The 26,761-nt window shown below is 46.7% G+C and overlaps 1 protein-coding gene across 2 annotated transcripts; it reads left to right on the forward strand.

Annotated features, from left to right (window-relative positions):
• The first annotated feature begins 9,904 nt into the window (after positions 1 to 9,904).
• LOC130531376 (ras-GEF domain-containing family member 1C-like) lies at positions 9,905 to 26,140 on the forward strand. Of its 2 annotated transcripts, none has more exons than XM_057043358.1 (14): positions 9,905 to 10,268; positions 18,374 to 18,589; positions 18,716 to 18,838; positions 20,486 to 20,623; positions 21,463 to 21,684; positions 22,969 to 23,043; positions 23,248 to 23,349; positions 23,564 to 23,666; positions 23,746 to 23,825; positions 23,910 to 24,005; positions 24,088 to 24,183; positions 24,264 to 24,387; positions 24,594 to 24,666; positions 24,742 to 26,140. In XM_057043358.1, exons 2-14 carry the CDS (start codon positions 18,380 to 18,382, stop codon positions 24,764 to 24,766), a joined length of 1,467 nt encoding a protein of 488 aa, XP_056899338.1. In that variant the 5' UTR covers positions 9,905 to 10,268; positions 18,374 to 18,379; the 3' UTR covers positions 24,767 to 26,140. The 2 variants fall into 2 exon arrangements, with proteins under 2 accessions (XP_056899338.1, XP_056899339.1); XM_057043359.1 differs by having other exon boundaries at positions 9,906 to 10,268; positions 23,251 to 23,349.
• Positions 26,141 to 26,761: the final 621 nt, after the last annotated feature.

Genomic DNA, 26,761 nt, shown 5'->3' on the forward strand with positions numbered 1-26,761 from the left:
CTCTGGTTTGATGTGTGCAGATAATTGTTCTGACCACGTGATCATGTCAACATCAGGAGTCGACCAGCGGCGCCAGCCGGCAGAATAACAGAGGGAGTTTTGGCTGAACCCAGGGCACCAATTACGCCATGTGGAGGTCAGAGTTTCCTGTGGTGGCACCACAACAACCTTTGTGATGCTGCTTTTTGATGTGATGTTGCTGCCCCACGACTCAGGAGAAGAAGGATGGATGGATGGATGGATGGATGGATGGATGGATGGATGGATGGATGGATGGATGGATGGATGGATGGATGGATGTATGGATGGCTGGATGGATGGATGGATGGATGGATGGATGGATGGATGGATGGATGGATGGATGGATGGATGGATGGACTTATCTCCGCTTTCAGTACTGAGGTCTGAATGCTGAGTCATCACCAAATTATAATGCACACACACACACACACACACACACACACACACACACACACACACACACACACACACACACACACACACGTGCACGCGTTGCCAGAGAGACGCTCCTCTTCTCTATAAGTCAATGCCAGAGGCTGTTTTGTAATAACGCACGCATTGGAATATTTAGAGGGCTGTGAAGATTCTGTCTAAACATAGATGTCTCTTCCTTTTGCTGGGCCTACACACTGACTCACCAAGGACCCCCCCCCCCCCCCCCCCCCCCCCCCCCCCCCCCCCCCCCCCCCCCCCCACCACACACACACACACACACACAAACACACACACAATCGCAAGCGTCTCAATATCAAGAATTTGAGTAGGAGATTAAACTGTACGTAGATAATTTGTGACTTTTTAGACGCATCTCAGATCTGATGATTGGCAGCATGTGAAAGAAAATGGACTGTAACACTGTTCACCATAGCAACCACGCAGGAGGTGTCGGGTGGACGAAAAGGGAACACACACACAAACGTGCTGAAGCAGGACGGATTGTGGATGACAAGTGTAATTTCTTTTGCTCGTGTTTGAAAGCACGTCCTCTGGCCGCACATAAACGTTACATAATAAAACAGTAGAAATACTCACAATACTGTACGATGTCTCTCGCCCGACTCCTTCTATGCAAACTGATCTAATCTAATCTAGCTACAGTTCCACGGAGGTATTTATTGGGAAGAAAAGATGGTGCCGAGGAAAAGACGAGTCTTAGTGGGTGATATACGTGGAAGCGGATCTATTATATAAAGGTTTCTTAGCCTGAAGGAACATCTTTTATTTGTCTACATTTTGATCCGCTGAACATCTCCACCCACAGAGCGCAGGAACAGGTGGAACTGTGCACGTCCAAGAGAGAAGAAGCATATCTAAGCCTTTTCCACCAATTTATAAAAGCATTTTTCCCTCTGTAGGAGGAAAATATAGTGTTTTTCAACCTTTATTGGCTTCTTATTTTTCTCCTCCTCTGCCTCCCCCATATTATCCCCTATGTTTCACCCCCCCCCCCCCCCCCCCCCCCCCCCCTTTTTTTTCTTTCCACTCAGTTGAATTTATGGTTATGTGATTTGAATGATTTTACAGTGTTCTTTTAACTTCCTCCATAAACAACTGTCATAAAATATAGAAACAGTTTATTTATATTTTATTTATTAAGGTCACAATAAAGAGATTTCCTTCATGCTCAACTTTTCCGTTCATGATAATACAGTATGTATCTTATTATTTTTCACATTTCTGGCTGCAGTGCTGCATATTCTACCTACATAATCTAAAATTATGATTCGTTAATTACGATTCTGGGAAGGGGAAATATTAAAATCCATATTTAACCATCTTGAACTACCTTCCTCACACTGCTCTGGTGCTTTAGCTGACAATAAAAAGAGAGGAAAGACAATGCTGCAGAAATTACAGCTAAATTCATGATGCTTAATGGATGAATCCTCTGAGAGCTGAAAACAGGGAGTTGAAGAATGATAGAGGGGCACACATCCATTAAAGTAATTAGAGGCTAATCAGGGTTTGGTGACATTGACCCCCCTCCCCCCACCCCTCCGCCTTTGTGCCAGCCCTGACTCAGACCTGTTGCTAGGAAACCCAACAGAAAGTAGAGCTATCAAATGGAAACGTGCAGCATCAAAATACAAATGTGACGTGTTGTGGCTCTAACGGCTCTAACGGCTCTAACGGCTCATCCTGCATCCAGCGGCCTCTCAGGTGGAGAATCACTCTTAAATAGCAAGAAGCAGGAGGGTCTAACACAAGGAAAGTCCATTTGCAGGTGGTGTCAGTGCTGTGGCATTGTGGCGACCTCCCTAAATCCTCAGCTGCTTTAGCTTCAGCAACAGGACGGGTTGTTCTTGGAGTGTCACAGGAGCTGAAAGCTCAGCAGAGGTGTCACAACTGGCCCTGCTTCTACAGGCTTCCTCACGCTGCTGCCGACACTTTTACATAAGAACGCGCAGACGGTGGTGCCTCTGGTGAAATCAAGCTAGTCCTGCTACGGATGACTTGCTGCAAAGGTTCCTTCTGGGTTTTCTGCTTAGCTAACGGCTGAAATGAATATTCTTGTTGCACAGAACGACTTCTCCTTTCTGTGCCACCGTCCATCCCTGCTGCTATGTAGATTATTTTCAGTTTATTAGCACTCACGCAGAATATTAATGTGTTAATATGACGAGCGTTGTGTTAGAGCGTCGCAACTCGAGTGCTGCACACTGAACACGGAATCCAGGAATGGGGGTGATGGTGACGTCTGGAATGTCCTGCATGAGCATTTATGAGAAGAATCCGATGGCAGGTCATTAAATCTTTCTTTTATTGAGGGCTAATACTCGCCCTGCGACATAATAACATGACTCTTATTCATAGTTTTTCCACCTCTCATTTACCAAAGCGACATTAGCAGCTCGCCGTCGCTGCCTGCGCGTCCGGAGGAGCGCTACAGATTCCACAGCGGAATGTTTGTGGGCCGTTCACGGCGTCTGAACATCTAAAGTAATGTTCATTATGCACCCATAATTAAACATGCCTCATACTTGCTGATGATGTGGGTGAGCCGCCGTCAGATGTGACAGGATGCAGCTGTGCTGTGCGTGCGTGTGCATGTGGACTGGGCCGTATACATACTGTATAGATCCAGCCCCTCATGACTCATCCTGCACTCACACCTACAGCATAGGGTCTCACGTGGTTTCCCCCTACATGTCTGGCACCATCAGAGAGGAAATCACGCAGCTAATGAAACATATGATACTTTTTAAATTATATAGACAAATCAATCCATGATATATGTGTGCGACTGGATGACTTTAATTATTAAGAAATGTCTCCTTTCTTTAAAATACTGGATCCACACCCCACCGGAAAGGGGGCTTGTTGGCTCGATCCAAACATTGCAACATTCTATGAAGTCCATCCAGCAGATTTTGTGTTTTCCTGCTTTACAAAAACCAACCAGCCAACAGATGGATGGAGCTGCCTGCGAACTCTGAAGAGGAGAGGCAGGAACCAAGAGAAGCTGCAGCCTCCTCAAACAGCGTCTGTGCAGGGGGTGCTGGAGTCCATCCCAGCATCCACTTAGCAGGAGGCAGGAATACACCCTGGATAAGTCAGCACACAGGAAACACACACACACACACACACACACACACACACACAACCCAGTCTGCCTGTCTACCTGGGAAGAACAGCTGTATAAGACCCATAAATGCAAATTCCACATAGGAACTGGAAATCGACCCTGGAACCTTCTTTGAGAAGCGGGGTTACAATTATTAAATGCACGGACGGAACATGAATAAATGGAATAAACGTAACTGCAGATCTAGCTACATGTGCGTGCGGGGGAAGGCATCAGGTGTTCGAAACAGCACACAGGTGAGCCATGAGTCATTTTTACACCTGGTTCATTGTGATGAAGGCAGCAATCATTTCAGAAGTGTAATAATACTGGTAACGACAGTAAAACACACGATTAGACATCTGCGTCTCGAAGAAAATGACTCACTGTGCATGATGTCACCACTCCGATAGATGAACTGACCGGAGGATGATGTCATGGGCTCCGTGGTAATGATGTCCCGGCCTCCACGGCGTCCGGCACAATGGATGGATGATGTCACCCCTCTCACTTGGCGCTGGCCCAATTGTGCCATGGGCTCTCCCTCCCCCTGTGAACGATGAAGAGCACAGATAGCCACGCTGCTGCTCGGCAATCAGAGAGAGGAAAAGGGGAAGTCAGCCACACAATTGGAGAAGCTCCGTGGCTGCAGGAGCTAATTGCTGCTCTGTTGTACTTTTCAATCAAACAGCATTACATCTTTCATTTAAGCTTCTTGTTTGGCAGAAACGAGGCAGGTGATTCATCCAGGACTGTGAATCATGCTGCTGCAGGTACTGACCTGCTGTTTTAGCTCGGGCTCCCGCCAGACAGCTGCGTGGAATATCGTTGCACCAGAGCGTGAAACGAAATTCAGGCCTGTAATAAACATAACAACGCTCCCCCTACGTTTGCTTTTCCCTCACCGCCTCCGTGCTGTGTGTTATGGGATGTTGGAGATTGGCCGGGGCTCACCTCCCCATCTCGGCTCCCATTCAGAACTCTGCGAGGCGACGGAGGTGGGAGCCGAGTGCGTCAAGTCACCCTGGAAACGAAAGCAGTGGGAGGTTATTCTCACTTTTCCATGCAGGTTCTGAGTCTTCTTGGAAGGTCATCCATATTTGTTGACCTGTTATCTCATAATACATTCATATATTCATACATACATATATACATACTGTGAAAGTCACAGCTTCAAAAACAGGAGAAATGACAATGAGGGACTAAACATCAGTGATTTCCAGCGCAATTAAAGTGTTTTTGTGGGGGCAAATCTACATCACGTGTCCTGTATCTAATGTAAAAATAAGCAGGTGTAGCAACGGGATCTAAAAGAGGTTTTGTAGGAACTGAATGGTTGTATGACAGAACAGTTTCGCTGACATGCTGCGTGCCAGCCTCGGCGCCGTAGGCCACACATGATGTCAGCGCCGAGGCTGTCATGGTGGACTCTGCAGCAGCTCTGGAGAGACCCTGTCTGAGCCAGTCAGAGCCTTCCTCCGTCTCGGTGTCAGAGCAGGACATGACACGCGTCTGAAAGTGTCCAAGCAAATCAGAGACACATTGTTAAATAAATATCTCAGCTGACGCTGATTCGTCGGAACGCTTTGGATGAGAAATGAGACGTCAAAGGTTTCTCTCTCGGTCTGAGCAGCGCTGGGACGCTTCCTCCTACACTTCAGTGAAGCCTGCGTGTGTGACAATGCTGCATTCTCCAACAGAACCTGCCATTGTTCTCTCTCACAGCCCTGCAGAATTCCTGCTCATTTTCCTCCAGATTCTCCTCAAATCAGAACCTCTCTTCATCGCAACCGGAGCTCACTGAAGATCATAGGCGATAACTTAACAACAAACACATAAAAACTCCTTCAGGACCAGCTGGTCTCTTGCACGCCGCGTATCCAAGCCAGTTCCAATCAACTCCATTGACAATGAAGCGCTGCTTCATCAGTAATTTCTCCATGGCAACCTGACCAGTATAAAGTGGCTGCTGAAGTTCCTCATAAAACTGACAGCGCCATGAATGAGTGTTTTGGGGTCTCCATATCAGAGAGGTTCAGAGAAGCATTAATATTCATTAAGGCTGAGAGAGCCGGCAGGCGGGCAGGTGACGACTGAATTCCTCCAATGCAGCACAATTTTTCGGTAAATTATTAATCATTTAACTGACAGATGAGCACATTTTATAAAACTTTCGCTCTACTTTATTGGCCTTATTCCAGGGTGGCACCAACACTTAATGTTGGAACATATTGTAATTTTATCCTGGGAATTTCTCAGGTATTATTTCTTCTTCCACCCCACAACAATCCAAACTTCATCCCACTCATTAATAATCGGAACTCTTCTCTGTGTGTGAGAGAACAAAGCAGATCCCTCATATTCCTCCTGCACTGTTTGTGGTCATGTAATCCTCTGCAGCCTGCTGATCCCAGAGTCGCGGGAGAGTCGCGGGCTAAACACAGGCAGACGGGCCCGGAGCTGCTGGGAGTCCTGCTGCAAACAGGAGGAGGATTATGATCCCTGCTTGAAAGCCCAGCGTGTGATTGACACCCAGTCCTACGCTGTGCCTGACAACAAAGTCATTAATTATGCCTCGTTCTTGAGCAGGCTGCTGTGCTGGAGGACTCTGCGAACGTGCACTGACAATGGCAGCTTGTGCGGGAAGATAATGGAACTTTTCTATTGGGTCCTTGGACCATTAAACACAGATTTTTAGTTTTTCTTAAAAGTGCATTGATACACACACAAACTTATACGAAGAGTTACTGGGGAAAAATCTCCCACTAACCTCCTTTTGGCTAAAACACTCCTCATAAGTACCTCAGATCATTAACTGCTGCAGACTCTGTTTTTAATCTAACTGCTTTATTCTAAAACTGTTGTGGCACTTCTTGTGGGTCTTTCAGGCCTTGTTGTGTCTGCTCAAACGCCACCGCTCCCTGTTTACCCTGCTCCCCTGAAAGGACGGCCGATACACAGACTCAGGCATTCACCCGATGAGACAAAGAGGCGCCGGGGGAAAAGATGACTGATTGGCGAGAGTGGCGGGCCAGCCTTGGATCTGGCACCGGTGAAACTTTGGACAGCTTGAAGCCTTCACAGGCAGCAGCGGACCAACAAGTGACAGACAGCGGAGGTCTTTCAGCGCCGACAGCAGCAGGCGGAGCAGAGGCACCAGGAATTTCTCCTGTGAAGTCTTTGAGTTCCCCATTCAGGGTTCTCAATGCAGCGATCGCTCCTCTCAAGGCCGGTTCCCGTTTCTGTTTTCCTCCCGCTCATCTCCTGGCAGCCCTCCGCCTTTACGTCCTGTTGTGCACACAAGGGAATCATCCTCAATTTAGCTACATCATAGCCTTTTTTTTTAACATTACGACACCCCCCCCCCACCTCCCCACCCACATAGAGCAGGATTAGTGGGCTCCGTTCAAGGTGACCTGCAGCTTTCGAATCCCTCATTTGTTTAAGCGAATGCGAACTCATCAGGACGCCACTTACAGTCATAAAAGATGCACAAACAGCTCAATGTCATCCAGCAGCATAAATAATGTGGCTGGCTGGGAATCCCCACTGAGGTTTTCCACTGGGGAGCCATGCAAACAGTGCCATTAGAGAAAGACAAAGGGAGAGGGGAGAGACAGAGCAGATGCATAAAGTTACCTTTACTGGAGCGAGACTTTAGAAGAATAGGTTAGTCAATCACCTCCAGGTCAAAGGTCACAACTCTGCACATTGTTAAATCGATTTGGATGATCGTGCCGCTATAAAGGATGTATCACAGTAAATGTTATGTTTGTGAGCGTGCTGTTCATGCATTCAGCTATGCCTCGGTATCGTGGCATCCATTACCCACAATTCTCTGGAGTGACATTTTGTCCAGGATGTCACAACTGTTTCATATGGTGGCTTTTGTATTTGATTGGGTCTGCTTTTATTCCTGTTTGTTGCTATCTTTAAACCTGCTAGTGTGACGAAGCAAATGCAAATTTTAGACATGGAGTTTTAAATCCTCAGCACGACTGTGGACTGCAGAAATGTACAGTGTGTGTTTTTATGGTAGATTGGGTCCTAAAACCGATCATGTCACTGAGTTTCTTGCGTGCAGCCCTGGGCTCTGAGCCCGCGTGGAAACTACAAGAAGCCCTTTTCAGGAGCAGCGTAACATTGTTGTGTAATCATTAGCTTCTGGTTTAGTGACCACACACACACACACACACACACACACACACACACACACACACAGACACACACAATGATGAAAGACTGGCTAAGACTCTAGTAAATATAACAGTGGCAGAATGAGTGCACACATAGCTGCAACACTGACAAACGTCACCACACACACGTTTTAGCTTCACCATGCTTGCGTGATATTGAGTCTCTGTGTTGGTGCATGTGTGAGTAGATACACCTGTATACAACCACCCTGTGGATTGGAACTCAGCTTTCTGTCTGTGGAAGAACATTTGGTCACAACCGACATTGTTGGGTTTTTTGTTTTTTAGTTTCCTTAGTAAATTGATAAATTGACACCAAAAACCGGAAGAAAAAGCTTCCTGTTCTGCTTCATGGGCCCTTTGTGCATTCAGAACTTTCCTCGGCTTATACGGCAGACACTGGAAATAGTATCTGTGATTAGGAACTACTTAAAAAAGAAATCATGTGACACATCACACTTCCTGTGTTCCTGTTGGTATAGTGATGATGATGAATCATGAGGTACAAAATCATTCCTTAACATGGCCCATACTTAACTGTACAATTATTTGATCAAATACCAAACAGAATTACTATAAATGATCCAAATGAGCCAATATGCTGGTAAATAAACACCCAGATTCCTGCCACTGTCCAGTGTCCTGAATCTCTTCCATCTCCATCTAATTCTCTTAAATCTTATCTGTGTCTGTGCAGCCGATGGGCGAGTCTGGACCAAAATGATTTGTTGATGCCTGAGGTCAGAGGTCAATGGTCTGACTGGTTCGAGCAGATACAAAACGGCAACAGCAAGTGAAATGTCTCGCTGCTTACAAGCTGGGGACACAGATGGGCCACAGCAGGACACTCTCACAGGGGTGTTGCTCCCGTCAGCGTACAACAGCCACAACTACAGCTCACACTGGCTCAGTGGCGTTGGGACGAGAGAAGAATAGAAACGAGCCTGCTGTAATGTTGTCTGCTGTCACATTCAGATGGTCCGGGCCACATTTTGACACCTTTGACACATGGATCCATCCTGTCTTGAAACATTGGCTCGGAGTTGCGTCGGATCTTAGTATGGAGGACATTTGGACCGTCTCTTAATGAAAATAAAAGTGGCCAGTGATGAATAGATCCAGTGTTATGTTTCTGAATGTGAAGCCATACTTACTAATCCCCTCATTCCAGCTTCTTGTCTCCACTGAGTACACATGTCTTCAACAGACATTCACATTTAGGCATAGCCCTTTAATTCAAGAGCCAGTGTCACTCACTATAAAGAAGGGTTTGCCCGAGGATTACGAATGACAAGAGCGTCTTGTAATCATTGGGTTGAAGCTCTTGCAGCTATAATAGGATGATGACTCGTCGGGCAAGCAAAGATATTAAAATAAATAAATAAATTCACAAGTGATCTAGTCTCTGATGTTGGATTTGACCTTGTCTGGCTTCAAAGATTCGTATATGAATATAGATGTTTTGTTTTTTTTAATTCAAGAACATGGATTATGGAGGGACGTTATGTCGAAGAGAACAATTTAGCATCATCTAAATATGTTTTATTTGCTTTGTGTTTTAGATCCTCTGAACAATTTTGGCCAACTTGACGGCCAATGTGTCTAATTGAAGAGATTTGCCTCTCACACACTGAAAAAGCTGCAGAGGAGGCCACTGCTGGTCTTTTTAGTGTTTTATGACTGTGGCTGTCAGTTGGTACTTTGCAAAATTGTTGGGCGGTGGGTAGCATCGCACGGTCAGCAAATCGGAAATTAGACATCCCTTCAAATTAAAAGCACATGTGGGCACAAAGGAAATTGCTGTACGTTGTCAAATTGCAAAACTGATGCAGTGAGCATTTATTGTTTTCTTATGTGGAAAAACGTAATCAATTCATCAGAATTATGAAAAAGTATGATTCAGTGTGTGACTTTCAAATTGGACTTTTTCCAGGCGTATTTAGAACACATATGACATACATGTAATTATTACCAAAATGATGACCAATCCTTTATAATATACTCGTTTACAACAATCCAGTAGTGCCTAATTGATCAACAACTAGTCTTGTCTTATTTTGACAGCCTAAAGCGGAAGTGGCATTGCTGCGCGTGCTTGACAGGTGCGTGAGTAGTTGCCTCTCCTCCCTCTGGTCTGATCACTTGTTCCAGGGACGTGTTGAGTGTGTCTCTGCCTCCCGTGTCTCCGTGGCGCAGGACAGGACGCTCGCCACGCCTTCAGGGACGCGCTCCGGAACGGCGCCGCATCTCCGCCCCTGTCCTCCCGTGTCCCCGGTGAAGACAGAAAATAAAGCCAGTACAACCAGCACCGACCTTTACGCACATCTGCCGGCCTGCGCTCCTGGAGCTCTGCCGCGGATGCGAACAGGCTGCTGCTGCCGCCGTGAACGCGGATTGATTTGGGAATAGCCGAACCTGCTCCTCTGCATTGATTTGACATCAGAAAACGATACGGATCAAAGATGGGGATCAGCGTGTAGTGTCGGGTAAGTGGCTTTAAAGCAAGGTAACGGCACTTGCACCTAATTAGCATATTTATATTGCGCTCACGTGTGTGTACGCGCATGAGATCCGTAAAAAAAAGGCGTCCATCAACGCACCATCTCCGTATGTATGGGTGTCGTAACAGAACTTTACTCGCAACAGTGATGACATCATAATCGCTTATCGTGCTCGGCTCCCCCCACCCCGACCCCCCCAGCGGTCTGTGATGGGAGTCAGCAGCGGTGTCCAGCTGCGTTTAAAGGGCGTGTGAGGGGCCTTCCAGCTCCCCTCCGCCAGCCGCGGACACACTCGGGGTGTGATGTGTCAGCAGGTGACACTGAAATGATGGGCGGCCTCGAAAATAGAGATTGTAGATAACTCAGATCAATGTCACATGATCTTCTGCTGCTCGCTTGACTGACTGCAGATCTAATCTCATCTATGTATATATATATATTAATATAAATATATATGTGTGTGTGTATATATATATTTTTTGTGTGATTATTACTGCTGTAGTAAAGGGTTAGCCTGTATTCTGACCCGCTCTGCGTCTATATGCATATATTCAAATGCGTACGTGTCATTTTTCCCTCCCGTTGACAGGACATATTGCACAGCTTTGCCACCGTACACGTACAGTTTCCATGGAGTGGGGGGGTCTGCATGATTTGCTGAAGCGAGCGGGGGTAAAGCAGCCTTTAAAACCAAAAGGCAATGCACTAGTTTGCAAATCATACTTGTCCAAAGCTAAGGGACAATGAGATTTGTAGCTCACTACAAAGTGCACAGAGGCAGGACGAGCTCTGTCAGGAACCAGTTAGGTGAGCAGAAATTCTAGCCACTGTTGTTGATATTACCAGTATCGTCACTTTTTCACCCTCCCTCCCACACCCTTAGCTCAGCCCCCCCACAGCCAACGTGCTGGATGGGAGGGTCGTGCAACCCTTCCAGAAGAGGGTCCTTTACCTCCCTCTGCCCACTTCTTCCACCTGTGTTGGACGCGACCCTGGGAACCGCACATTTGCTCGTTCTCACCTTCGCAGGGAGCGTGCACGTCTGTGCGAGCAGAGGGGTGAAAAACAGACGCTGTTGTACTGCGCTGCCTTTGTGAAGTGAGACGGGTGTCTCCTGCGCCCGCTGGTGCACAGAAGAACCGCTAGCTCCGCTCACGCCGTTGGCTGCTGCAGATGGGCCTCTTAAACCAGTCTGTCCTAACGTCACCCAACGGGGGTCAAAATCTGCCCCGCCTCCGAGACGCAGGGTGACAGCACGTTTAAAAGGGTTTGGAATGGTCAGCGGCTGTTGCCGAACAGGGCTGAAAGGCTCAGAAGCAGCTAGCAGCAGTTAGACCCTTGCTTCATACGGAGGAACACCTGGGCTCAGGTAGAGGCGGCAGGAGACAGAGGAAGGTTGTTGTTGTGTGTTGTGACTCTGGTTGAAAGCATTCAGACATTCCAGGATGTCCTATTTAGCTGAAGTGGCTTCGCACTGTAGCAATAATTTAAATCTGGCTTTTTCAGCCGTGAGTCACGTGGATCTGCGTGCGATGAGTGTGGCGCAGACAGACGACAAGCTTCCGTCTATTCCGGCTCAGTCAGCAGAGGATAACAGGTGTGCTGCGTGTCTCTTCTGTCTCATGACGTGGGACGGAGACGGGCGGGTTCCCAGAGAGCAGGGGGGGGGGGAAAGGGCCGGGGGGGCCGTCTGGGGCAGGTCAGAGAGGTAAACAGTAGCTGTTAGTGTGGTAGTAATAACAGCTTTATCACCACTACAAGGTTTGTGGCAGGGCTGTGGTGGTGTTCTCCTCCACAGGTGAGACAGGTCTCCTCTTCCTTGGGCAAGAGAGGACAAAGCAGGAATCCTGCTGACTCTTATTCCTCCGGAATCCCAGTTCCTTACATTATTGATAAAAAAACACACACAAAGAAGCGAAACCAGTGACTCTCCGCCTTCCCCACCCTCCTTTGTTGGAGGCACCGACAGCATACAAATGGTTTGTCAGCAGATGAGGAAATCCTTTGCTTCTTCTTTTTCTATGATTAGAAAGGGTTTAAAATAGCAGAACTTTAAAATGTGAATGGGGATCTTTTGTTTCTGCTTACGGGGGCTTTTCCAAAGTCCCATCTGAACAAAAGCACCTTTTTGCAGCAACATTTTTCTGTCCTGTGATGCCGAGGGTCTCTGATAAAGTCCTGGCGGATGGTTTCTACCTTACAGCGAGAATCTGGGGAACACATCCTGACATCAGAAGGGAAAGATCCCCTTTTCATTGTGGAAGTTTGTCAGCCCCAGCTGCAGGCACGGGGCCAGAGCGCCGTCAGGGGACGGCTAAATTAGCATAGATTCCCGTACGTGCGTAGAATTATTTCCAAGCTATTTTAAAAGCTCCAAAGGATTTTTTTATACATGAAAATATGACATGGACAAAAATTAATTTTGTATCAACTTTATTACAATCTGCAGCAGTGCCACTAAGCCCCCCCCCCATTTATATCCCAGCAGTCTTCAGTCATGGGCTTGATGAAATAAAGGGTTAGATCATTACAGTTGCCTTTGTACCTGCCAGGCCTTCAGATGTCTTTGTGACTCCACAATGATACCGCGATGATGAGGGCAATCTTGCTGCTCGACGACAGGCTGTAATAGACGGCGTTCACGTATGAAGGGAGAGGAATGAGACGGAGATGATTCTGATGGAATAGAGGAGGTGAAATCGCAGCGGGGGCTCAACAGCATCTAATTATCTCGCCATAGGAGCTGCGGCTCCACAGAAACCCTCCGTGCTCTCCAGCGCTGGCCTCGGCCTCCTCGCCGAGCTCTGCATGCTGTCATATATGCGTCTATCGACAGGCTGTCATTATGGATCGGCTGGGTCAAGAAAGCAAGGGAATATGATTAGATCCCCACTGGTGTGCTCAATAATCCACCCTAGCGAGCATATATTGAATCATTTCCCTCCTCTAATACTGTGTGTTGTCTGAATAATACCAGTTTTCAGGCCATGAAAGACAGAGTGGGTGTGTCACCGGTTCCAGAGACGCGATGTACAGTTTAATGAGCACTTTTAAGATGGAATCTTTCAGTATTTTGCAGAGCCGTATTTGAGCAGCGAGCAGATCAGGAGCCACGAGCAGAGCAGGTCAGGGGCTCTCTCAGCGGTGATTAGTGCACGCACACACGGGCCGTTTCACACGGCGCGGCCTCCGTTCACGCCGGCTATAATGAGCAGATAGATGTTCCCTCACAGGAGAGGAGACAGCCATGATGACATCAGTGATGGCGGGTGATTAGATTTTACATCTGTTGCCGTCTTGCTAATTAGTTTGCAGCTGTTATTGTGCAGGTTTGAGTGAGAGTGTTAGAGCGGGGCTGAGAGGGGTGTGTGCATGAATAATCTCATTTTGAAAGGAACCACAGAGGACGCGGCTCCCAGACATCGCTTCATTCAGCTTTACTGTCGTGATGCTCCTGTTACTCCGCGGTGATTGCACCAAATCTGCACTTGAGAGAAATTACACCAGTTTTGGGACAAACGCTACACAAGAACATTGAATGAGGATGGCGCGGAAATGGGAGTATTATTAATTATTGTATATAATGGGCACCGTGGTTCAGACGCTTAACTGAATTTGCGGCGTTTTAGTGCCTCTGTCCCCCTACTCAAAACAGGAGAAAATAGCTCGCAGTGCAGAATGAGAGAAAAGTGCAGCTGCACATCATGGAGAATGTTTCAGGTCGCATTCGCAGCAAAGGAATGTCTTCACTGGGATTTCTGGTTCCTCGGTTCAGCAGCACATTCAGCCACGCAACTGTGTCCAAACCTGCTCAGGAATGAGGACGGCTGCACAAATGCGCAGGGTGTGTTCATCGATGGCGACTCCCTATGAAAAGCCTGCTTGGTCCTGATGGAGCTGATGGGCGTGACCTGGGGGGGGGTGGTCTCATTGAACGCGACCCTGAATGTAATCGTCCAGCCTGGAGGATGAGTGAGGAGCTGGAATGCCAGGGTGGTAACTCAAGCCTGCTTTTGGCTGCCGTGTGGGTGCAACTGTGCATGCATGTGTGTATTTTTTTTCCTCCACCAAACAATGCGCTCGCTTGTTTTCCGCAGCTCCACCCATGCGCGCTTAATCGTCCGCAGTCCGCTTGTTTAAATTTGTCGCTGCGTGTGTGCAGCGGCATATGTGTGGTATTTTTCAGGCAGCCGCTGCGCAGCTCAGCTGCCAGATTGGCTCCCGCGCTCTGGCGTTCCCTCTAAACGCCAGTACACTTTCGGGCCCCGTGTTGAGACTCTGGGAAGATGGAAGGGGCAGGGGGCCAAGAAACCCCCGCTGCCAACAGCTACCACTGGGAGAGCGAGCCGCTGCGGGGCCATCTGTACCAGCATCCTGACTGGCTTTACTGGAAAGTAAGGTGTGGAGAGGCGGATTAAGGGGTGAGAGGCTGTCCGACAGGGTGGGATTTACTCTCCTCTGAGCCGCTGCTGCCGCCATAACTCCCTATTACTTGTCCAGTTGCATCACCACAGCTTTCCAGGAACACTGAGGAAAATTTAGGCCAGAGCTGCAATTCTCAGAGGTGCGCAAAATGGTGTCAGCACCAAAAATACGGGAGTATTTGCGTTTTGAGAGCGCCGTCCAAAAATAGACTGTTGAAACCGTAATGTGTTAAGAACAAAACATGTGGAGCCTAAATTGGAGAGGTGTCTGATGATGTAAATTAGCTGGTGAACAGGGACCCGGTGCGTCATGTGATGGAGGCTGGGAAGGAAAATAGGTGTTCTGGGAGTCTGGCGGTTGTAAGAAATGATGGGGGAGGGTCTGTGATGAGCAGTTGAATGGAAAGTATTTCAGTCCTGTATAAAATATTCACCAGACCCTGGTGGGGTTAGACTCAGTGCATGGACAGCAAGGGCTAGTTTCAATTGGTGCCAGTGCAATCTCAAATTCACACAACCTGTAAAATCCAAACCGTCCTCCCATCAACAGAAAAAAATAATTAGTGTTCTTCCTATACTAATAATTGTCAGGTTACAACAGTTGTTAGCCATCTGTTCAAAGGCAACATCATCTTAAAACAGTCTTTCACAACCACCCACCACATCGGTGCCTGTGGGAATATTATGGACAACCTCCTTCAGAATACACGTCTGTCCCAATTTAGTTCTACTACAACTCAAACAACGAAGCGGATTTAACCTGTTTTTACTCCCCCTTTAACCAGGTTTTTGCTGGACGTTCCTGGTTGGTGCTGGTCCTCACTGTCAGTGTTCGTACACGCTTTGGTTTGTGGCCGCCATGAAACACCAGCAGTTTCATTCATTAGTGTCAGTTGTGACACTTATTTACTAATGTTGCTGCCTCCATTCAAAGCTAACATTGTCTCTGGTGTGTGAGCTAGGCTAACCTGGGATTTTGGGTGTATCCGCTCAGCCAGGGAGGCTTCACCTTTGACCTCTGCCTCACACACAGTCGGGGTTTGGGGCCTGGAAATTTGTCCATTTTCTCATTTAGGGGAGTGTGAATAATGCTTTTTATGTGGTGAAACTAATTTAACAGCATCCATGAAGAAATCTTGTTATTAATGCCAGTGCACGACACACACACACACACACACACACACACACACACACACACACACACACACACACACACACACACATGCCTTAAATGAGCTAGGCAGTCAAGGGTGCTGATAAAGACCATGCCTCCAGACACTGGCATTCTGTTAATCATGATAGAACCAAACAGGCAGATCCCCTGATGGCAGCGATAACAGCCTAACACAATCACAAGACAACACACACACACACACACAAGACCCGGTACAATGACTCTCCCCAGCTGTCTAGACGGAGCACAGGGTTGCCGTTGGCTAGCTGCTGGAGATCTCAGAGGGGATTAGAGCACACCCCACTACACTCACCTGTTCATAGTGGTGTTGATGCACTGATGCAGCGTGACAGGCGCGTAGGGAGCTACCACGAGGTATGGAAACAGGTTATACATAGAGATGCACAGAGCTAGAGGAACAGCAGCTTGAGTGATAAGGCCAGTCAGCCTATTAAAAGCAGGAATTCAGGGGCATTCTCTTGGAAGAAGGTGGCCACTTTAGTGTTTACTTGGCATAAATCAGGAGACTTTTTTGTCCTTTTTGTTGATAATAAATACAATTAGGAATTTAGCACACACACGGACCAACTGTGATGACATGACGAATCGAGCAGTGGAATGTTGGAGGAATCAATGGGGAGAGCTGAGGTGGCTGCAAACAGTGGAAATGAGAAGTGAAGATTATCACAAACGATAGAGGAAATCATTGGTAGTGTGGGCACGTAGAATAACACTCTCAGTCACTGCCATACATAAATGAATACCAACACAGTGGAAAAGGACTGTGTGTATGTGTCTGTATGCATGAGCCGACTCGCAGATAAACTCCGAGATTTACACACTCGCAAGAGTGAGCAGACGTTGGCTTTTGTCAACCCCATCGCCGAGGCACATCCTTTCACTCATCGCGCTTCCAACTGCGTCTGAATATTGGTGGATTTGCCAATTTGCCGCGTTGTCTGTGCAGCTGCATGTTGTAATCCAATCTAGAGGAATATGCTGGAAGAAGAGCCCAGGATTACCCTTTTTGTTTTGGAATATAATCGAGACATTGACTTGAATAAGAAAATGGCTCAGATGGTTTGAACAGAACCAGCATTTTAGATAATGTAATATTTCTGTTTTATCCCTCTCAAATATCCAATGAACAGCCTTTTCTCACAACCAGACAGTTGTCATAAACATCCATGAAAAGTTCTACTGTAATTAAAATCATTAGTTAAAGCGTCTGGTAGGTTTCTTTCACGCGCCACTTTATGACCGGCAGAAGCACAATTATTGTTGTCTTTTGGCAACCCCCCCATCTCAACACGAGTAATTAGAACAATGTCTGCATCAGATGGGTGATGCAGATGTTTTACAGCTGTTCTTTTTTAGTTTGGCAGTATTGTGGAACACAAAGTGGGCTGCAGCAGAACCCACAATAGGTCCGCCCTCGCGGGCCACTGCATCCGCTGTGGGCAGCGGGGCTGCAGGTGTCAGTGGTTTATGTAGGAAGGAAGGCTGCCCCCCACCCCCTTACCCCCTCTCTGCCTTCCTGTGCCCAAAAGCATGAAGATGTGCTCATGCAAGAGAACAATGGAAACGTGCTACCGGCCACGCTGCAAACGCGAGACATTTGCGGCACTTTTCGATGAGTGATCGACCTTTAACCCTGACAACTATGCGCAGGCGGGGGGGGGGAGTTAAAGGTCACCAGAGGATGAAAGCAATAATTTTCAGATGTTGCAGGTGAGTTTTTCCCACTACCCCCCATCTACTGTCAAGGTATATAATTAATAGTCTCGTCTCGTCCTGTCTTCTTAACTGCTTTATCCCTTTCAGGGACACAGGGAGGTTACACAAGGGTGAAGGCAGGGTCAACCATACACAGATATATATATATATATATTACACCTTTAAACAATGAGCGAATGGCTAAAATGGGCCTGTTCACTGGGCTGTCAGTGGTCGCTGCTGTGATGAAAATGGTTTCTACCTGAGTGACCATGGTTATTGTGGCATGACGACTGCTCTCTTTTGTGTAGTATCTCTACTCTAGCGTACAGCACCGATGGCGTTCGCTTCCACTACGGCTGCAGTGGCGGCTCCATTGAGGGGAGAAGCATGCTAAATTTTTAATACATGTAACCTGGAGCTTTCTTCAAAAGAAAGACGTCTGAGGCAGAGGAGGAAGCCACGTGACCGTTCCAGGCACCACCGGTCTCCTCTGAGAATGACTGACCCACATTTGTGTCCTCTGTCTTGCTGGCGTGGGTGATGGCGAGGGGGGCGGTTCATAGCATGTTATTTTACCAGTCTGCTTCCTTCTCATTTGATGGCCTCACTTTTGAGACCTAAAATGTGTTTTAATGAACCAAATAATAACCTAAGCACTTAGAAATATGCGGAAAAAAATTAGAATTTCCACTTCTGCAACATCAATATTAGTAAATTTGCCTTTCCTACATCCATTTTTGATACTTACTGTCCTTTCTTTTTATGTATTTCAGACAGGAATGCCCCAAACTGTGTGCTCAGGCACTATGTTCACCACTCCCAGTGGCTTCAGCCCCCATCTGGCCTGTGCTGAGCCTGGGGAGGAAGAGGAGGCCCCACAGGAGGGCCCGGGGCCTGGAGCATGCCTGGCTGATGGGCCTCCAATCACCTCTGCCTCTCTGGACACTCTTATACAGAACCTGGTGCCCACTGCTGACTACTACCCTGAGGTAAATGATCCACCATCTTTGCTGTTCTCATCACAAACCATCAGAAGTGCATCAGTTGCATTATTGGCCTGTGAGGTTCTACTGTTTTAATTGCAGACAGCCCCTGCATGTTTTTATTTCCTACAGAAAGCCTATGTGTTTGCCTTCTTACTGAGCGCCCGTCTGTTTATCCCTCCATCGGAGCTGCTGGCCAGGGTGTGTGAGCTGTGCATCAAACAGCAGCAGCTGGACCAGAGCCCGCTCGATATGGTCAGCACTGCACCACACGTAAACCTACAGACAGAAGCCTGCGAGCTGCATGTCTCCTGTTCTTCCCCTCAGATTCATGCCTTCAGTCTAACAGATCTATATAGATAGAAAACTTTATTAAAGCAGATATGCAACCGCCTACATATTAGCAGAATTCCCCTGCAGTTCCAGCACAGCACAAACCGCCCAGTCACAGTAGTGATGCGTCACTCTCTCTCCATCCTGATCAAGGGTTGTAGGAGGCAACACCCACCCACACACCACCAGGGTGTCGCAGCAGTCAGCGTGCTCAGAAGTCACACACTCACCCGTTTCCTTGGTTGCATAATGGGACCTTTTATTCTCGCAGTCAACTTGTTGGTAATAAGAGTTTCTGCCGCAAGACGATGATGCTGATTTATTATTAAGTGTGAAGTTCACGTTCTCACCACTGCAGGTCAGACAGGCAGGATGTTCACCCATCAGACCAGCGTAACTCACTGCTGGTATCAAGTATCTTTCATAAAAAGCCAACAACCTTAAATGTGATCTGTGCTCGGGATGATCAGTGACAGGATATTAATTAGGTGGAAATGTTGCAGGATTGATATAAGCATCAGGAAAGGAAGCAACACTTGCATGGAGAAGAAGTGTTTCGTTGGGCTACAAAGCATTTGAGTGTGAGTACCGGTGGGATGGAGGAGCCAAGGTTACAAGAAACGTCCTGGTCTTCATCCATGAGACGAAGAGGAAATAGTCATCTGCTACGTCCGAGGGTCAGCTCTGCTTCAGCTATGGCTTGCCGGATCGAGTTGAGCACACGTCTTCATGTTTCAGAGATCACATCAGTAATTTACTGCAGCCCTTTGGCATCTGAGCTCCTGCAGGATCGTCCGTGCTGATGTCATGCCTGATAATATGTTTGTGGACCGCAGACAACAACCGATTAGGGTTGGGTTGATTCACCTGGCCTGCCATTTCATAACAGAGATCGCCCTTTTTGCTGTTGGGTATTCACCCCCTCACTGAGGATCCGAGCGCAACAGTCATTGAACTGGCTACAGCCTGCGCCATCTTTGAGGGGGGAGAAAAATCAATGAGCTGAGACAGACAATCCAGAGTTACGGCCAGCCATCAGATGCTCTTCTGAACTCAGCGGAGGACACCGAAACTTGTTTTTCTGAGCTGAGCTGATGAGGACGGTGCGGGAGATTTAAGGCTGCAGGAAACCAGACCAGAAATGAATGAGCATCACCTTTGAAAATGGCCATTCATGGAGACATGGAGTGGAAAATGCATTGTTGCCCTGCGTCCGCAGGCAGGAGCCTTCCTCCAACCAAGACACTCATCTAGAAAAGTTCTGACGTGACATTAGAGGACATGAAAAGAGACCGCAGCAGTCAAACTTTTGTGTAGATGGACAGTACATAAGGATTTTAATTTTTCTGCATATTAGCTAGTAACATTCAGTCAACAACAGGGCGCTGCGTCTTCCTGGCATCAATATTGAATATACTGTGCACTGCAGTAGTTATGATTATGGATAAGAAAGATAAATATTTCAAACCCGCAATCTGTTATCAGTACCTCTTTTACCAGGGGATCAAGTCCCTGTAATTCGCACTATGTCTGTTCCTAAAGAAACCTTTGCTGCCTCATCCAAAACAGGCGAAGGTGCGCAAGTTTGGTCCCAAGATCCTGCAGCTACTGAAAGAGTGGACAGAAACATTTCCCAGTGACTTCAGGGATGAGAAGATGGTGGGACACCTTGAAGACATCATCCACAGGATCGCTGCGTGTGATGAGGTACAGTCAGTCGCAGTCAGCTGAATTTTGTCTGCTTTTAGAATGACTTACAGATCTTATTGATTATATTGGGATAATCAGAATAAAAATGGGGCAAATCTACCTGGGTGGCACTCAAGCTGTGCAAATTGCTTCGCATTATTCTAAAACTGTGGTTGTGGCATTAAACGGAAGGGCTGCAGGTGAAGTCCTTTATTTTAGCTGCTGTCGTTTTAAAGCCACAGCTCAGGCAGAAATGATCCAATGTCCAATGAAATTCAGCCGTAATTGCTGCCACTTTAACGGGGTGATGGAGAGAGTCAGCGTGTCAGTGCAGGGTGAGTAGCCACAGCTCCCGTCACGTTACACAGTCTGACACTACAGGAGAGAGGGAGGGAGGATGCTAGAGGAGTGGCTCTCTCTGCAGCCTCCAGGAAAAAATAAAGGGAGGGAGATGGATGGAGAAATGGGGGGATGGGATCCAGAGGGCAAACTGAGGAGGAGGAGAGCGACAGAGTCGGAGTGGAAGGTGAGGGAGGACAGAAAGACGGGAAGGGCAGGTGGTTGATGAATGTGCAGCTATTTCCAGCTGACTGTCTGTGGTCGCGTGGGGGCTCCGGCTGGGGGTCAGTGGTGAGGAAGACTGACCGCATGGCCTCCATGACCAGTCACATGGACCCTGGGGAGGAAAACAGCAATGCTGGCAGAAAGAGTCAATTAAACAAAATTATGATAAAGATTCATTTTGCTAATCAGTTAAATTGTTTAAATCATATTTAAGGTGAACTTAAATAAGCCACTCAGAGCCTTCGTGCCTATAATTGATACATGAAGCACTGATCAATAACCTCCTCTCTCAGGCTTACTGGAAAACCCTGAATCAGGTGCTGCAGAAGCTCAACCAGAGGCTGGTCCTGATGAGCCAGGGGGAAGAGAGCAGCCTTAAGGTCTCCGTCAATGCCTCCTCCATCTCTGACAAGCTGGTGGCCTTCAAAACCAAGCCCCCGCCCATCCAGAAGGACATCCTCTCCATCTGCAACGACCCGTACACCCTGGCACAGCAGCTCACCCACGTGGAGCTGGTGAGGAGAGGGAAGGGAGGGGTCGGACAGAGGTTGGCCGAAGAGAGAATAACGGGTGGAAGGAGTAGACATGGGAGAGGAGAGAGGGATGAAGGCCAGCGAGGCAGGAGGGAAGACAGGGTGCATGTGATCGTGGGGGGGGGTGGAAGTCAGGCCCAGTTGATTTGCTAACTGGTGTCGGTGGAAATGAAAGTTAAAAGAAAGAAAAACCAAAGACAACAATTTTCTGCTTGCACAACATACAACACAGCTGGCTGAGCCTTACACACACACACACACACACACACACACACACACACACACTGGTTCTGATCTTGTATTTTCCACTAAAGAGCGGCTAACTAATATAATAAATAATGCAATGTTAATGGCACTCTCAGATAATGTGATAATTCATGCACAGGGAACTCAGCCTTTTTGGAAACGTGACTGACTAGAGTTCATGTGATGACTGTTTTTGGCAGCCATGTGATTCTCCTTGTTGGATTTACATCCTGAGATTGAAAATCTATTTTATACAAGACCACTTTTTTCTACAAACTTCAAACATAAGAAAAACTGGACTGTTGTTTTATATTTGTTTGTTTTATCCAATCTGCAGTCAAATATCCCTCACATTTGCACACATGGTGCTGGAGTTCATCCATGTGTGTTTTAATGTGGGCATGGGGATGTGGGGGTGGGTTTATTTCTGAGCATATCTGCGCGTGTGCACGTGGGCGAGTACACTTGTACCCTTGTCTGAATGGTGACATCATCCTTGAAGTCATCGCTGCGCCTTGGGGGCTTCAAGGGAAGGGGATAAAGCCCACAGTGGATATATGCGACCTGACAGCTTCACACTCTCTTTCACACGTGCACACGCGCGCACGCACACACACATACACATACACACTCACACACATTCACACTCACACACACACACAGACAAAGGAATAGAGAGACAGACATAAAACAACATCTGCTGGAAGTTTAAGAATTAGGAAATGCAAATTAAACTGAATTTGTTGTCTTTGTGTGTCTGTGAGCACGCGAGTGCATGTTTGTGTGTCTCTGAGATGACATCATCAGTTTACTGTCTCTGATGGCTGATTCCCATCTGCACGTGTTTGCGTCTGCTCACTTGTCTCTAATAGAGGTGTATGTCGTGGCCACTGTCATTTTGTGGAAATTTGATTCCGATAAGTAACATCAGTCGATGACTCATTGCTTCCCTTTATTGATTCCCTTCCATTACCCAAATGAACTATTTATTAATGGGACTACCCCATCTGTGTTTACCAGGAACACTTGAGTCATATTGGACCAGAGGAGTTTGTCCAAGCCTTTGTCCAGAAAGACCCACTGGATGGAACTCAGGTAAACATTTAATGTCAGCAGGATTTAGAATCAATTAATCTGCTGTGCCAGTGCACTGTAAAGTTTTATTGCTGAGTCCGTTTAATGTGTTCATTTATTGGTTGGATCTATCTATTATGTATGTGTGTGTGCGTGCGTGTGTGTGTGTGTGTGTGTGTGTGTGTGTGTGTGTGTGTGTGTGTGTGTGTGTGTGTGTGTGATTAGCAGCCCTGCTTCAGTGACCAGAAAAAGAAAACCTCCAACCTTGAGGCTTATGTCAGGTGGTTTAACAGGCTATGTTACCTGGTAGCTACTGAGATCTGCATGGTGAGTGGTAAATGTCTTATTTTTATTAACATTAAAAACAAAATATATTTATTTAAGAATAATATTTTTTGTAGAATGTTTTCTACATGTATAAAAATAATGATTTCATTTTCCCGGGTAATACTGCCATCTAGTGTCCATTTAGTATTACTACAGCCTCGGCGATCTGGCCATCTGAAGTCGATAATTACCTAAATATGTCACTTGTTTAAAGCCGGCAAAGAAGAAGCAGAGGGCCCAGGTGATTGAGTTCTTCATCGATGTTGCAAGAGAGTGTTTCAACATTGGCAACTTCAACTCCCTGATGGCCATCATCTGTGAGTTCCCATTCTGTGATTTGTGAGGACCCCGTCTTTGTGAGGTGTTGTTATTAATGAAACTCTCATCTCTGCACAGCTGGGATGAACATGAGTCCTGTGTCACGTCTAAAGAAGACCTGGGGGAAAGCCAAAACTGCCAAGTTCTTCATCCTCGAGGTAAATTTCAGCCAGTTACTTGGCCGATTCAGAAGCAGAAGTGCGGCCATTAGACGTTAATGCTGATGTCGTTGGCTCTCACAGCATCAGATGGATCCCACTGGAAACTTTTACAACTACAGGACCGCCCTGCGGGGAGCCGCCCATCGCTCTCGGACCGCCAACAGTAACAGAGAAAAGGTAGAGCTCAGGGCCTCATCAATCCTTCGACTCATTATCATCTTCACATTCGGGCGTTTTCACCCTTTGGCTTTCCCTCCAGATCGTGATTCCATTCTTCAGCCTGCTGATTAAAGATATATACTTCTTAAATGAAGGATGTGCTAATCGCCTGCCAAATGGCCATGTCAACTTTGAGGTTGGCCTGACTCCTGAATCTCATCATCCGTTTTATGCTTTGTTTTAAGGTACTGGTCTAATGTGATTTTCTATTTTTAGAAATTTGTAGAGCTGGCTCGACAGGTTGGGGAGTTCATGACATGGAAGCAGGTGGAGTGTCCATTTGAGGAGGATCGCGCCATCCTGCACTACCTCCACACTGCTCCCGTCTTCAGTGAGGACGGTAAGAACTTTTTTGTGTTTTGTTGATCTGAGAAGTTCCTTTTATTTCCTTTCTTATTTTAAACATCCTGGTCAGTCATGGGTGGAAGGAGAGGAAAGTCCACCTTCAGTACAGTCTAAAGAAGTCAGAAGTCACCTTTATTAAGCTGTGATAACTTTGATGATGAATTTTCTTTCCCTTTTATTCCATTTTTCATTATTTTTCAGGTCTTTACCTGGCATCCTATGAGAGTGAGAGTCCCGAGAACCAGGTAGAGAAGGACAGATGGAAAGCACTCAGGTAAGAATGACACCAAAGCCACGTGAGAGGAAAACGCCCGACGTTACACTCACGCATCTGTGTTGTCTTTGCCAGGTCCAACGTTCTGGGAAAGACATGAGGCCGACACGGCAGCTAACCCTCCCACCAGCGAGGGCAGATGTGTTCTCATTGCACTAAAATGAACTGTGAAGGAGCCAAGCTGGTACTTTGGTGTTTTTGTACAAATATGTGATGAAAAAAAAAGACTCTCGGTGAACAGGATTCATCAAGAAGAGGAAGGAAACGTGAATTACGGCAATGTTAAGCTATGGAAACGGGAGTGAAATGCCTTTACAGCATATTAACTCAACTAATGATATCGATAATGAGGCAGAGTCCTGGTGAGGGAGACCAGGACGCTTCTCCCCCCCCCAGATATGTTTACTCTGTGAAGACATGTTTACTACACCATAGAGAGTAGAGTTACAGGGAAAACCACTTTCTCATCCGAAAGTCCTACTGATTCTTTTTATTTCCTGTAGTTGATCAGCTTTCCTCTTAACCTGTGTTTAATTTAAATTGCTTTTATCTCATTCCTGGCCTGATGGAACCTGATGTGAAGGGGCGCTGGCTAGCCCACATCAGCTGCTGACACGTGTGCGCCAGACTACTGTTGACGATGATTTTCTGTGTGTCCGCTGTTTTTCTCCGACTGTATTTTAATTTATGTGGGGGAAACGGCGAGTGGAGAACAGTGTTTACTCATTTGAAACGTATCGTTGCGTTAGCTGATTATAACGACAGTATAGCCGGGTGTAGATCGTGTACAGGTGACTTTTGCCCCTCTCCTTTCTGCTATTCAGGAAGTTTTCTCCGACTGACATTCAGTTGTCTGATATATTTATGGAGATTTCTGTGCTGACAGATGTATAGTTTTTATCGTTACTGACTATAAACCCCATCGGTATGCTAGGACAGGTGTTTTTAAAGGGGCATTAAGCGTATTCATCCTGTAAAAAAGACTACTGCTACACAACACTTTGTATCCGTGATGTTGTGTCGTGTCCAAGGACAATGACGTTTGGACGTCTTTCTATAAAGCAAAGAGGGAATCTTGTGCCATATGAATCAGTGCTCGTTATGACAATTCAGGTTCCTCTGACTTGAAATGTGCTTGTTTTGTGGGATTGTGACAAGCTTTGCTTTTAATTTGGCTTTATTTTTAATTTTTTTTGTGCGATTCGGGAGCCATTTTGAGGGTGGGATAACGGGGAAGAGAAATGGTGAAATATGTAATTACATGTTTTTTAAGAAACTGTATTATTCAGTTTTCTACAATTGATTGATGTCAGTGTCCTCTCTGAAGAAGCACCTTTCCCCCCAGTAACAGATGGAGTTTTCTTTCCTGTTAGAGATTTCCCAGGTAAGTTTAGACCTCAGAGAATCTAAAATGTGAAGTTTAATCCCCACCTGAGATGAAGAGGGTTTAATAAACAATAACCTGTGTTAAAAACGCGTTGACTTGATTTATTCTCAGTGTCAGAAGTTGCAGAAATTGGCCTCCCATTCTGAAAACAAATCAAATGATAACAAAGGTTTTAGAGACACAGAGGGCAGTAAAGGCCCAGAGTTTTCCACACAGGGAGGGTGTCTGGACGACTGTAGTGAAGGAAAGCTCACACGACTAATTTGCTGAGCTGTGGATGAGTGATGACGCCACAGGATACAACATCCCCCCCAGCATGACGTATCATCTGTGTCATCACAGGTTTATTCCTCTATAGGCAGAACGCTTCACAGTCCAACTGGATGCAGTTGGCAGCCCCTTCCACCATAGATGTAGATTTGGTATGAGAATCTCCTCTTCCATTTACACAGCTGACTCCAGACACCTCAGACATGGGTGGGTTTGTCTGAGAAGGTCTCTAATCTGTGAACCACAATTAGCTTTTCCATCTATTACTTTCCCTTTGCTACGTTAAAGTTTGTGACATTGTTACTATTTTGGACATGAGCAGCTTAACACCCCAAAATTGTAAAGCTGATGAACATTTCTGCAGCTTACATTGTTTAATTCTCAATTTTAAAGCGTTTGGGTTTATTTCTGTGTAAAAGTGACGCCTAACGGTGATCA

Source organism: Takifugu flavidus, chromosome 9 (assembly GCF_003711565.1).
Source record: "Takifugu flavidus isolate HTHZ2018 chromosome 9, ASM371156v2, whole genome shotgun sequence".
Taxonomy (NCBI): domain Eukaryota; kingdom Metazoa; phylum Chordata; class Actinopteri; order Tetraodontiformes; family Tetraodontidae; genus Takifugu; species Takifugu flavidus.

Coding starts and splice junctions, on each gene's coding strand:
- LOC130531376 (XM_057043358.1), top strand. CDS start 18,380: ATGCCCCAAACTGTGTGCTCAGGCACTATGTTCACCACTCCCAGTGGC. Junction 18,839..20,485: donor ACCAGAGCCCGCTCGATATG/GTCAGCACTGCA, acceptor CATCCAAAACAG/GCGAAGGTGCGCAAGTTTGG. Junction 23,350..23,563: donor TAGCTACTGAGATCTGCATG/GTGAGTGGTAAA, acceptor ACTTGTTTAAAG/CCGGCAAAGAAGAAGCAGAG.